At 45.0% G+C, this 14846-nt stretch overlaps 1 protein-coding gene across 4 annotated transcripts in view; it reads right to left on the bottom strand.

Annotated features, from left to right (window-relative positions):
- Window positions 1-14846, bottom strand: part of CAMSAP2 (calmodulin regulated spectrin associated protein family member 2) — a 1491011-nt gene that overhangs the window by 609350 nt on the left and 866815 nt on the right. For 2 of the 4 annotated variants that reach the window (XM_044086048.1, XM_044086049.1), the window contains exon 5: window positions 1672-1704. The exons of the other annotated variants lie outside the window; for them this stretch is intronic. In XM_044086048.1, coding sequence (XP_043941983.1) covers window positions 1672-1704 — 33 coding nt within the window. The remainder of the gene's footprint in view (window positions 1-1671; window positions 1705-14846) is intronic. 4 annotated transcript variants of the gene reach the window in all.

Raw genomic sequence — 14846 nt, 5'->3', positions numbered from 1 at the left:
TGCAGCACAAACTGTTAATAAGTCAGTGAAGGGGAGGAGAACAGCAGCATTTCAGACATCACTGTTGATGAATTCATACTATAAAACTGCAAAACTGGTCAAATGTCGCTTGTAACAGCTTTACACCGTTTATGCAAGTGCCAACATCATGGCAGCTGAAACATAAAATAACGATACAAGCCACCTCAATTCACCACAAACGCTATATAACCCTGTAGTTTAAAAATGATCACAATAAAGCATATTACTTGAAAGCTTAACCTTGCAAGTGCTTTATTTTCTGGATGTTTACTTGGCCAGTATCACTTTCATAGTGGTCATTTTTAACCTACAAAATTAACATTTCTTCAATTATTTACCATTATTTTATCTTTTAGTTGTCATTGGATTGCTACCTCTAGTAGCAGCCATAAGGCTCTCAACCAGTAGGTTGTTTCAAGCCTTTTGTACTCATTTATTATGTACAAGTTCATTAACATTTCCGTTACTTGCCCAAATTTCTTTAACAAAAGGCAAAACTGGGACAGGAAGATCACATCATAGTCTGTAAGGCCCAACTCCCCTGTATTTTGCTACAGAACTAAAGGGAGATGGTTTGAACAATGGGTACCAGTACACACTAGTACACTGACAAACTTAACAGAGCAACAGCAACAAAACAGAAAATACTGACCAGAGCACAATACTGGAATATAAATACACACACACTCACACTTACAAACTTAATTGCTACAGTCCATAAGACAATTTGCCATTAGTATTAGTTTAACAATTCTGAAAGGCTGCTATATGAACTTCTTACAACCTTATAGCATATAATTCTTAATTTACATGCATTTTTTTTAATTATTTTTGGTGGATGCTTTGTCAACTACATTTTCTCCACAGAGGAAGGTGGGCTGACCATGACACATGCAGATACTCAAGTTTCTGACTTGTATCCCAAGCAGAAGCCATGACTACATCCTTTACAGCTAATACATGGCACCACTCTGCAAATGGCATAATTTTCCTCCTCAGGTCTTAAACATGTGCTTCAAACACCCCCTCCCTCACCACACGACTATTAAGAGAATTAATCATTATGTTGAGGCAACTATAGGATGTACTGAGTTTAGTCCCACACATGACAAAGAAAGAAATCTATTCACTTTTTTTGTACTGCCACAGAGCATTTGTTTAGTAATTAATTTATAACCTAGTACTTAGTGTTAATTCACAAGAAAAAAAAAAAACAATAATGCCTAATCAAACAAAACATATTACTGAAAAAAACCCATAAAATACATTTATTTATCTGTATTTATTAATTGTAGAAGAGCACTTGACCCACATGAATGCTTTTCTGACTCCACCTAGGGGCACTGATGGGTTCAGTTACTTGCCCATAGACAGTCAGTAGGTAAATGGAGGCCGAGGGAATCAAACCTTTGACTACAGAACTGAGCTCATTAACACGTCATAACCTTAAGCCTCTGCTGCAACTGCCAGAGGTACTCTATGGTCTTTTTGATGAAAGTGGCAAGTGTTAAATACCTGCTACAGACCTGCTTTAATACCAGGCAAACTGTCTTATGGAATAATGAGATGCAGATGGCCAGCACAGCATGACATGTACAAGCCTTATGAGCAAATAAAAAGCAGCACGATGAAGCTGTTACACTAACTTACAGGAACCAGTTTCCAAAACCATTTGGTAGGAGACTTCAGTGGAAGCAGGAAGGAAAAAGAATAAAAACAAAGACAAACATATTAAAATTCTGAAATGATGATTAGCCTGCAATGATAACACAGTGAGCATTCTGTCAGCAGTACTATACAAAGTCTGTAGTAAACACAGTGGTCCATAAGGGAGGGTAGCACATTAGTGTTCTACAAATTTCGTACCGTAACCTCAAAACTGCTACTTTTATCACCCAATTGGTTAAATGGGATTCAAGCTTTACACAGCTCACAATGCAATTTTAATTATTTCAAGAAACCAGCACAGCACCTTTATGGTAAGTACACCAACGGCTGTAGTCATGCCAGGTAGAGATTTAGAAATCAATACAGCACTCACAAGAAATAAACACCAATCAAGAGGTTTGTGTGTTTCCTAAAGGATCATATAATGTAATGAAGTAAACACCTTAAAGACTATTATGCTGGAGTGAACACTACTGCTCACTCGTTTTGTATTTAAATGCACACATACTTTACATGATTACTTAATTTTGATTAAATGCAGCTACTGGTAAAAGAATATGCAATAAGAAGTTATGTACTCACCATAACATTCCATCTGAGTAGGTATCTTCATTTGTCTGCAACCTTTGCGATACGGATCCGATCTCGGATCCGAGCCGGCAACTTCTATCATAGCATAGATCCGAGCTCCTAGCTCCTCCCCTTACCCATAATCCCCTGCCTACCATAACTGACCACAGATCAAGTTTGCCCCATAGAACAGCAGATAAAAGTGTCCCAATGGGAACATATGCTAATAACACAAGAACGATCATTTTGGTCAGGGGGATGGTTGCAGACAAATGAAGATACCTACTCAGATGGAACGTTATGGTGAGTACATAACTTCTTAATCTGAAGTAGGAACTTCATTTGTCAGCAACCTTTGGGACAGAGTCCCCAGCTACCTAAATCTTGGGTGGCCTTCATGGAAGGATATTCCGGAGCACCGCAGAGCCAAAGGACGCCCTACCTCGGGAGACAACATCTATTTTATAGTGGCTGATAAAGGTGTGAGATGAAGCCCAAGTGGCTGCGGAACAAATGTCATCCAGTGGAACCCTAGCTTGAAAGGCCACAGATGTGGCAACGGCCCTAGTAGAATGAGCATGGACTCCTTGAGGTGCAGGCCTTCCCGAGCTCTGATATGCTAAAAGAATACAACTCGAGATCCATCGAGAGAGAGAAACTTTAGAAACTGACTTTCCGAAATTACTTTTGGCAAAGGAGATAAACAGCTGATCGGATTGCCTATGATCAGCCGTTCTATGGATATAAAAACGTAGTTGTCTGTGTACGTCTAAGGAATGTAGCTTGTACTCTCCTTTGTTATGAAAGTTGGGGAAAAACACTGGAAGATTGATAGATAGATTGATGTTCGCTTCTGAAGATACCTTAGGTAGAAAGGACGGATTGATCCTGAGGTAAACCCTATCTGGGTGAAAGACCAGATATGGTGGTTTGACACAAAGAGCTTGCAATTCTGACACTCTTTTGGCTGAAGTTATGGCCACCAAAAAGGCTGTCTTCCAAGAGAGAAATTTGAGATCAACCGTGGCCGCCGGTTCGAATGGGGGACCAGTCAAGGCCTGCAAGACTAAGGATAAATCCCATGGAGGTACCACCTCTTTGACTGGAGGCCTAAGGAGGAAGGTACCCTTGAGGAAGGTCTTACACAGCTTGGAAGTGATGAGGGCCAGACTCTTGCCCCACGTGATAGTATGAGATTGCTGCCAGTTGTACCTTGACTGTGGAAGAACTAGCCCCCTGGTGAAAGAGAGAGGTTAGAAAATCTAGAACTGACACAATCAGGGCTGTAAAAGGGTCTAAACGACGGTGTTCTGCCCAAATGGTGAAGCGTTTCCACTTACTTCGATAAACCTTCCTGGTGGAAGGCTTGTGAGCTGCTACAAGAATGGCTTTGACAGGTGATGAGATCCCGGGATTCCTTATGAGGAGTGGAACTGGAGCAACCAAGCCGTCAGCTTGAGGTTGACCAGGTTCGGAGTCGGAAGATCGAGAGGGAGAGAAATGAGATCCGGAATGAGATCCAGAATCCATGGTGGATACACTAGGTGAGACCATAGGCAAGGGAACCACGTCCGACGAGGCCAGAATGGGGCAATGAGGATCATCTTGCTCCCCAGCTACCTGGCTTTCTGTAATAATTTCAACATCAGGGGAAGAGGAGGGTAAGCATAAAGCAGACCGGGAGGCCAAGCATGAACTAGAGAGTCTCTCGGGGACTCCCCCGGAGGGGGGATCAGAGCGAAGTAATCGTTGCATTTGGTGTTTGAAGGAGAGGCAAAAAGATTGCAACAAGGTTGCCCCCATCGGGCAAATACTTGCTCTGCAACTCGATGGTTGAGAGACCATTCGTAAGGAGTCAGGATAGTACGACTGAGCCTGTCCGCTAGAATGTTGGACCGTCCCGGAATGTGCGTTGCTATGAGAAAGCAGTTGGTGGAAATCGCCCATTCCCACACTCTCATGGCCTCGCGGCAAAGGGGGTAAGCCCTGGTTCCCCCCTGTTTGTTGATGTACCAGACGACCGACATGTTGTCTGTCTGTACTGCAATCGTCCCTACCGGAAGAGAGTTGTGTAGTGCCTGCAACATCAAAAGCACCGCCCTCATCTCTAGGATGTTGATATGCAAAGAGGTCTCTATGTCGTTCCACGTGCCTTGGACTGACCTGCCTGAAAAATGCCCCCCACCCCACCCCAGGCGAGAAGCGTCCGTGGTCACTGTGTCGACTGGCAGAGGTAGTGAGAAGGGGCGTCCCGTGTGGAGATTGGGGGACTGGAGCCACCACAGAAGCGATCTTCTGCAAACCTTGCTTAAGGAAATGGGGTGAGACAGGGGGTTGCGAGACAGGGACCATTGTACCTGGAGGGTCCACTGCAGAACCCTCATGTTCAACCGGGCCAATGGCAGCAGAGGGATTGCAGCTGCCATAGATCCTAGGGCCCTCAGGATCAATTCCGCCGAAGGAGTTTGCAGTTGAAGGATGGCCCGCACGTGCAACATCAGGTTCCGAAGCCGATCTGGAGTCAAGAAAGCAAGCATCTGTCTGGAATCCAGTCTCGCCCCTATAAAATCCAACACCTGTGTAGGGATGAGAGAGGATTTGGTCATGTTGATGGTTAATCCTAATAGTGGAGCCAGACTGAGGAAATAATCCCTGCATGAAGAAAGTAGATGCCTTGTTGGGGCCGTAAGGAGCCAGTCATCCAGGTATGGAAAGACCTGAATTCCCTGGAGTCTCAGGTGGGCCGCTACTATCGCTAGGACCTTGGTGAACACCCTGGGGGCTGAGGTGAGACCGAAGGGGAGGACCCTGAATTGAAAGTGACTGGCTCCCAGCCGGAAGCGGAGAAACCTCCCGGAACACCTGTCCACTAGAATGTGATAGTATGCATCCTTGAGGTCTATGGAGCACATCCAGTCGTCCTCCCGCAATAAGGGGAGGACGGATTGCAACGTGACCATTCGGAACTTTTCTTTGGGTACCGCCAGGTTTAGGAGAGGGAGGTCAAGGATGGACCACAAGTCCCCCGTCTTTTTTGGCACCAGAAAGTACCTGGAGTAAAACCCTGATCCGACTTGACTTGATCTGGGGGGACGGGCTGGATGGTTCTTTTTTGCAGAAGCTGCTGAATTTCTGCAGCAGCCGCCTCCCTCTGACTGGGTGGAATGTCGGGAAGGCTTCTGATTCTGGGGTTTACTACGAAGGGAGTTTGGTAACTTCTGGATATAATACGAAGCACCCAGCGATCTGTTGTTATGGACTCCCATTTTGCTAGGTGCCTCAAAAAATGCCCCCCGACTGCCTCCAAAGTGGAGCAGTCGGGTAACCCCTCAGGGGTTCTGTTCGGGCCTCTCAGAGAACGGTTCTCTGGACCCAAAATTCCTGGGACCCCCTCTGCCTCTGGGGCGGCGTCCTCCCTGTCCACCTCTGCCACAAGAGGACTGATTGTCCTGAGCAGACTGGGATTGATGCGATTTTCGGAACCACATCTTCTTCTGACCCTTTTGGTTCTTGGAAAAGAACTTCTGGGGCGCAGAGAAGCGGACTCCGACGGCAGACAAGGTCTTCCCGTCTTTCTCGCTCTGGACAAGAGTGTCGCGAATGGTTTTGCCGAACAGTGCAGAAGCATCAAAAGGGGCATTCGCGAATGACGCCTTAAAGGGTTCCGAGAAGTCACAGTGACGGAGCCAGGCCTGTCTCCTCATGACAAGCCCGACTCCGCCTGCTCTAGCGGCTCCCTCCGTAGCATGAGACAACAGCCGCATAGAGGTGTTAGAGATAGAGCGGAGGTGGCCATTCGGGAGGAGTACAGATCCTTGTCTCCCTCCGACATGGACCCTGGGGGTGGAAGCAGCGCATTCCTTAATTAGATCCTGCTGCATCCGAATAACGTGTGCCATGTAGTTCTAGGCCCTCAGAGAAGGTCGCTGAACTGAAGGCCCGCTTCCCAAGACGGTCCATTGCGCGAGACTCCTTGCTCAGAGGATGAACCGTGGGGCTCTCCTGAGCCAACTCTTTCTTGGTGCTCCAGTGTGATCTCTCTGCAGGGGGGCTCTAAATTTTGTCTGGACACTTGGGGATCGGCTCTATGGTGTCCGGTTCCTTCCAAGCCCTAGAGGATATGAGATCCACCAGGGGGTCGGGTGGAGGGGACACCCAAGAGGTAGACGGTCCTGCCTCAAACGCCTCAAGGAATACAGACTCATCAATGGAAGCCTTAGGGGCAGACCACCCACTCCTGATTTTGAGCATTTCCAGGATGTCTCCAAAGGAGACATCCTCGGGGTTGATCTAGGGGAGCCTTCCCCTTCATCCAAGTCCGTATCTTCGGTGAGACTCTCAGGGGAGTCAATGTGCCTCCTTTTGCACTTTGCCTTGTGAGGAATCTCCTCAGGGGGGCTGTCCGAGGAGTCCTCACGGGCTGTATCCAGTTCCACTGGAACTCCTAGAGGCGCTGAGGCAGGCTGCCCCGAGGGCCGGATATGAGGGGAGCCAGGACCAGATGAGAAGGAGTGCGGGAGGGAGCCGAAGCCAGGACCGGAGGCCTGGAAGCATTCGACAGTGCCCTCTCCACCGCAGCGAAAGCCAAGGGGGAGCCGCTCTCTGATGGATCCGAGATCCGACTCCCACTCGGATCCGAAGCGTGGATCGGACCCGGCGCCGAGAACGAAAGATCCCAAGGACCAGTGTGCTCTGACTGGGACGGAGCCGAAAGCACACCAAATCCTTCGGATCCAAAGCTCGGCCCACGGCTCTGAGAGGTCGGATCCGACAAACTCAAGGGAGTCAGAGCCGACGTGCCCAACACGGTCGGCTCCGACCTACCCCCGGATCCAAAGTGGCTCGGCTCCGAGCACTCTGAACCCGGAATGCGGGTCGGAAAAGGAGCTATAGGAGCTAAAAAAGGGGGGCAAGAGCACTCCCATCTGCATCTGCGCCTGGATGAATCTCCTCATCATCCGGTCCATGTCCACATCAGACATGCTAAAAGTGGACCTCGAAGAGGCCACCGAGGCAGACCTGGAGTGTCGCCTCGATGACCTCGACGGGGACTGGATCACCTCCTCCTTGGGTCCCGGGGAGAAACAAGGGGATCGGATCAGAGGAGGAGGAGATCGAGAAGACTTGGACGGAGAAGCCCTCTTGGCGGGCGGGGCCGATGAGGAGTCATCGGCCCGCCGCTTCTCTTTCCTGGACTCCCTATCCTCCGGAGCCGAAGCGGGAGGTTGAGTCCCGGTCGGAGGAAGGGAGGCAGGAGTGACCGCTACCGGGGGGGGGGTAGCGGGTACCGAAGTACCGGAGGCCGAAGCAGAGTCCGGGGGTAAAAGGCCTGCCAGAACTAGCTTCGACCTTCGATCCTTGAGTACCCTGGGGTTGAACACCGCGCAAATCGCGCAACCCGAAGAGAGGTGTTCAACCCCAAGGCACCTAACGCACGGAGTGTGGCCATCAGCCGGTGAAAGCTTGTGACCACACTCGGTGCATTTCGAAAAAATGGCTTTAGGGGCCTCCGACATTACTACAGTAAAGCACACTCACTAGGCCCCTAACACTCAAGTCACACGCACACGCTACGACCAGCGGGGGAGGGAGAAATATCTTAAATTAAATTTAAGCTGAAAAGCTAAAATAATAACAAGATTAGTGTTAAGGGTAAACCTACCACGCACACACAATCACTCACTCAGAAAGAAGAAAGAAAAACTTTTTTCCTCACAAAAACGCCAAGAGCTCTGGAATCTAGCTGTTGCTTGAAGAGCGGCAAACTAGATCTGAGGTCAGTTAGGATAGGCAGGGGATTATGGGTAAGGGAAGGAGCTAGGAGCTCGGATCTATGCTATGATAGAAGTTGCCGGCTCGGATCCGAGATCGGATCCGTATCCCAAAGGTTGCTGACAAATGAAGTTCCTACTTCAGATCTATTATTAACTAAGTACATCTTTACTATGAAGACAGGCAATAATCCCAAAGAGAATTTCCAAGACCATGCTCCTTACTTAAACAAAAAACATTTTTGCCACATTGCAAACCAAGGAGTACAAGACCATCTGTGCAAATTATACTAAAAATCAGTGAAGTTTCTAAGTAGATCTTACTTCCCATAAGACAGATGCCAATAAGCATTGTACACAGAGACTACATACTAGCAAAGTGCACTGCAAATATTGTGTAAATGTGTTGTATACAGAAATTGTAAACTGTGCTACACAGCAAGACCTGCTGCTCTGTGCTGCACTTCCTTGCTATATGCTACTACTGGACTGACTAATTCTAGAGAGATTTGACCACACCAACAGTCCCAAAGATCACGGATTTAAACATTTTTTTTTATTTAATGCAATGCCATTGCTTTAAAGCACATGTTCTGCTAATATTTTATCATACCTTTCAACAGCCCCTACTTTTTTTAACATCTCCTAATTTTGGCACAAAAGTTTTGCCCTTTCCTTCTTAAAACCCGTGTTTGTACAAAGGTGGTGTGCTGTAATCAACTAATAATGAGAACAATTAATCTGCAGACTTCTTTTACCTGTGAAAATTCATGCTAATTCAATTCCTCTTACTCTGTCCCCTTTTAAAGTAAGTAGTACTAATATTTACTCTTCCTGAATTTAGACATTTGTCTCCGACTCTAGAGGTAAGACGTTAAGAGCTTTTGTATTACTACTGTTTACTGAACCATAATTGTATTCATTTAGGACACTTTGGGGCTTTTTCTAGTGAGGGAGTATAGAATTTGGTAATCTGTGCCTTCTGCTTGCTCCACACTTAATCTAGGATTATTTTCTTTCAGTGCGACTTTTAAGCATAGCTCTCAGACTGTGCTACACAGCAGGGCCTGCTTGCTGCTGAACATGCTGACCTGCTTTGGGCTATATTTCCTTGTTTCTATACAACTAATTTTATTTGGATTTGACTTTGCTATCAGTTCCAAAGACAACAAGAAATACCTTGGTAGATTAAATAAAACCACTTCCAGGTGCATGTACCACTAATTTGTCAGTTTGTGTTCTGCTTGTTCCAGGCTTAATTCCCAGTTGTTTTTCTGACTGGATGCGACTTTCAAGTGTAGCTTTCAAACTTTGTTGCACAGCAAGACCTGTTCTTTGGCTGTGCTACTCTGTACTGCATTTCCTTGCTGCATACTGCTAATGGATTGACAATCTCTAAACAGCTTTGAAAGCATTTATCTTGCATATCTTCATAAAGTTTGGTCCCTTGCCCAGAATGCATCGTTGCTAAATGCTGCTGCTGATACAACTTTTGTCCTAAGTTGTGCTGAGCTACATACTGTTACTGCTGTTTTTTTTTTTTTTTTTTTTTAATAGAAGCTCCTTGCTGTTCCCAAATCACTGCATTGCCTTGCATTCTGCTACTGCTGCTGTTGTGGCCGTTTGTTTATAATAATTTTCGTTACCATCAGGTCAGGTGCTCAAAAAAACAGCTCCTTGTTGCTCCCAGACCAGTTCACAGCTATCAACAGCTACATTTCCCCTTCTACATAGGCTAGACATCGACAGTAACTTAATTTGGCTGCATCCATACATGTTGCAATCAAGTCTTGAAAAATCCAAGAAGCAATCAATGAGTGGTACACAAGCCTATTCACTCACTGAAGCCTGTGATCTGTGGCATCCAAGCCAGCCTTTTTGGTGGCAACTGAGCCTCGAAGTATGTGGTGTGTGGTATCCAAGCCATCCTCCAATTGCCTGATATTCTAGTGAAACTTGTGCATAATATTTTACAACCTGTTAAACCTTAATACTGCTGTTATACTGAATTTGTGCATTGCTTTCGTACTACTACAATTCTGTGCTGCATCAAATTATAGCTATGTACTACTCTCAGATTATACTGGACATTTAATTTCTTCCCCTATAAGTACAAGTAGTTTTTGCATAAGTACTGGCACATTTTGCCTCACCTAGTACATCTTCACAGCAGCATGGTTGATTTAGCATAGCTTCTCAACCTACTTACTAAGCTGGTGTAAATATGTAATTGCTGTCCTCCATAATTTAACCCACCATCTGAAAGCCCAGTCTACCTGTATCACTATGTTACCATCCTCTTTACAGCAGGAACTGTCTAATGCTCACCATCGTCCAACTACTACTGAGCCAACACAACGTGATTTGTCACAGGCGCTACTCTCTAACCTACACAGCTTGTAAACAACACATGAGATCCCCAATACTTCCACATGATAACACTAAACAAACATATGAAAAAAATGACTCATCGATCCTCCAGGAATCATAACTATAGAGCCTTAGTAGCAAACCATAACTACAATTCCACCACACTTGCATAACCCAGGATTGTACACTGTACACCTACCACCAATTCACTGCGTCAAAGTAGAAATGTCCTAGTAATTACTGACACCATCAAAAGGCACACTTACTATGCACTCACTATGCTAGACAATGACAGGGTTTCTAACAAGCTATTTGCCTTTCTGGTGCCAGGATCTGTGATGTCGTGTGGGCTAAACAATCCCTCTAGTATGGCAAATATGACCATGGCCTGATGGTGGCTCATGTAAGTGTGAACGACCAAGGGAACTCAACCCAAAAGGACATTCAGACAGACATGCTGGAATTCAGTATGCAGATTGTCTCAAACACAATGGCCCCTAGTGAAATCCTAGCATTACCTAGAATTGCGCCCAAATAAAAAAAGAGAAGGTAACTGAATTTAACAATTGACTAAGTAGCTGTTGTGATATGAGGGGAACTCAGTATGCGATATCTTGGAATGAGATGACTGAAAGCCCAACATGCTTCAGCATGGATGGCCTGAACATTTTTTCCATATCTTCAACATAAAGGTCAATGCTCTTTCTGCCCTCTGTAGGGCCTTTTTTAGACAAAGGCCACCTTCCAGGATTTCCAACGTAACAAAAAGCTTTGCAGTAAATTCCAGTCCAGACCACTTCAAGGCTGCTCTGCTCAGTGCCAGTAGTCCTAAAAATAAATTGACAAATCTTGCAACTCTCCTGAAAACTGAACACACACACATGCAACTGGTTCTGGTGATCACCAACATGGGGGACTGCTGCATATGTATATGCGTGTGTGGATATATAAAACTTTGTTTCAAGATAAAGACCTCAATCCCTTCACTGGGTTTTAGTGCCTATCACTCAGACAATCTGGAAACTGGGGAGTATCAACATTCATCAGATATTATTTCCTGGGATATTTCCCACAATTCACAGACACTCATGGAACTTCTAATTGCTCCATACAGGACAACTTATCTTTCACAGCCTGCCATAGGTCACATTGCATTTCCCTAGAGGACCACAAAAGATTTCTAAATTTGCTTACTGACTACAATAAATAAAAAAAAAACATCTTTATAATGGATGATTTCAACTATCAATTGATCAAAGGATACTCTATATCACCCAAGCTGAGCATGCTCAAAGAATCCTTGACTTAGTAAATGCTAACTCCCCTGTATAAATACATATGGGAGCCAGGTTTACTTGCAAAACACTAGTGAATAACAGTCATTTCTACAATCACTACTGTGCAAATACTCAGTTTTCCCCGAATAAGGTCAAGTTTCCTGATGTATTTACTTAGGCTTTCCCCATTTCCTCACAATGGTGTGACTTCCGAGTTATATAAGCAAGCAAGGGTATGGGGGCTTGCTGGTCTCATCTAGCTATATATAGATAGAAAGATATAGGTATTCACACACATGCAACAAAAGAATATGGATACACTTGCCAGATTTCAAAGGAGCTACAAGCATAGCTATCAGTTGGAATAGCTGTTGAAGTGCAGAGTGGGTGGTGTGATCAATGAACACAATTACTTCACAGATAAACTGATAAGATAAATACATACCTGTCTGCATTGGATATCTGGAATAGTGGGCAAAGTACTTTAAGAATCCCAACAGTTACAAACTCGCTTAGAAAAGTCACTTGCTGGGGCCACCATGAAACTGCCCTCCAGGTAAAAGACCTCAAGTGGTTCTTTTCTTGCAAAGCCTCTGCCAGAGTGGCTGTCACACCCTAGTAAACACTCTGATGCAGAAGAGAGAACAAACAACAGTACTTGTATTAAAAGTAATGCTCACCACGAAAGAACCTAAGGACCTGTGTAGGCCCCTGGCATTAATGATGCAGAAAGCATCCATCGTATTTAGCAACACCGTCTATGTGAGTTACAGTAGCAGGGCCATGACTCCATTAAGAGCTGCCATCTGGAAGTTCACATAATGGACGTACTCAGTGGAACCATTGAGGTCCCCATGGGATGGATGGAAAATTCCTGTCCCTTTCAAAACAGAGAGTGGGAGTAAGAACCCTCTTGTCCTCATGCTGAAGAAGGGATGTTCTCTATGATTCCTCTAAGGAGCAGACTGTCAGCTCGTTTCAAGAAATCTGCAATTAAGCTTGGCTCCTGAGTGAAACCCTTAATGGAACAGGGCCGAAGAACTCTAGGCAACTCAATTGTGAGACACAGATGCATCTTTCACCAGGTTGGATAAGGCAAAAGCCACAGTCAACTGTCTGTCAGATGCTAGGATCTGCCACATCACACACTCACTCAAGTCTCTCAACAAAAGGCACTGTTATGACTCGGTCATAGTCCATGTTGGTGTGAATGACTTGAAACGTACCTCACTGGACTATATGACGACAGACATGACTGAGCCCTTTGATTGTGTGTCTCAGGCGGTTATGTCCCAAACCTTAAGCAGCATTTTACCTTCGCCTAGGATGATACCTCAATACAAACAAAAAATGAGTGACTTCAACAACTGACTTTGTTTCTGGTGTCATTCAAAGGAGAAAAGCCAAACAGTTGCAAAACAAAGCTAAGTTCATAAGACCAAAACTGGATGCAGTATAAAACAAATCAAGCAACGCTGATGCTGAACAAGTGTTTAATAAAACAGAGCTTTCAGGTCAAACAACCCTTTATCAATGTATACACTGATAAAGGGTTTGTTTGACCTGAAAGCGCTCTTTTATTAAACACTTGTTCAATATCAGCGTTGCCTGGTTTATTTTACACTGTGTCATTCAAAGGGGAAGCAGTATCTGTCAGCCTGGGATGCCATGGTTTACAGACCTCGATGCTTTGGCAGAGATGGCCTTCATTTGTCACCACAGGGATTTCGGTTACTGGCTATGCCTCTTTTCCACACTCATAGTGCTTTTTTTAGGCAATGTCACAAGAACAAAATTCCCGACATAAAATTACGATTTAAAACAACCAAAAGGTCATGCTTCTAAACGCTAGGAATCTAAACCAGAAACTACACTCACTGCAACCAGTCCTCCCCTTGAAGATGCTGACATTTGTGCAGTCACTGAGACCTGGTTTAAGGCTGCAGAGAGCACCTCAGCTATACCAGGTTATATTTCCTTCCACACGTTCAGACCACAAACTAAGGCATGAGAACTAAAGAAGGTGGTGTATCAATATTCATTAAAGATAAATCTCTAGATTGGTTAAACAGCACATTTCCCTTGAATTACTTCAGGTGCACTTGACTGTAGGTAAGACCCCTCTTCAGGTCATTGCCAGCTATAGGACCCCCTCCATGAATCAGGACATCCACTCAGCCTACTTGGACCTGCTTGAATCAATCAAGATACAACCAAACACACTGGATTTGGGTGACTTTAATTACCCATCCATTGACTGGATAAATTATACATTTTTTAACTCACTCGCCCAAAGGTTCCTGGACTTCCTTAACTCCAGTGCCCTGGACCAGTTGGTTGACACAACCACAAGGAGCTCAAACATCCTGGATCTGGTGCTCACCAACATGGGGGACTGCTGCACCACTCCCAGTGTGTAGCTATCCCTGGTGAGATCTGACCACAAATCAGTCTCAATAGAATTAACTTTAACACAAGCCCAACCTCTTATGTGACTTCATAAATAGCTTCATAGCCCCTCCCCCACTGATGGAACAGACATCTATAGTGAGATGTACACCAGTGCTTTACACGAGAATCTGTACAACTGTATTGACGCTGATGTATATGATAAAACCAAATAAATATCTTCAAGAAAAAATAAAACCTGCTTGGTGGACAACTGCTATTAAAAGGCTATACACAATAGGAGAAAGAAATGAGGTCTAAGAGTAGGAAGGAACGCTCTCAAAACTGAAAACACTCCCTCCTCAACTTAAACATGTAAATAAGACTCCTAGTGAAGTCCTCTAAAGCTAACTACAAAGTAAATTCTCTTCCCTAACTAAGGATAAGCATAAAGCGTTCTTTAGTTACATCTGTAACCTCAAAGGTAAGGCTCAGATTTGCACTGAAATCATAGTAAATGGTACTACATATACAGAACCTGTGGATGTAGCAAACCGGCTGACAGGTTCAGTGAAAACTTCACTCGCCTGTCCCCACCACATATACCCAAAGCATCCCTAACATCTGTCCCCCCCACCTAGTAACTCCGAGAAGCAGGTCTTTAACACCCTCTCTAAGGTCAAAAACACAGCGTCTATGGGACCAGACAACATCCCCTGTGTTTTACATGGGTTAAAACAGGAATTGCCATCACCACTGGACTCAGTTTTCAATCACAGCT

Source organism: Protopterus annectens, chromosome 10.part0 (assembly GCF_019279795.1).
Source record: "Protopterus annectens isolate FY-2018-M chromosome 10.part0, PAN1.0, whole genome shotgun sequence".
Classification (NCBI taxonomy): Eukaryota; Metazoa; Chordata; order Ceratodontiformes; family Protopteridae; genus Protopterus; species Protopterus annectens.
This window is presented reverse-complemented; position numbering and strand designations above follow the sequence as displayed.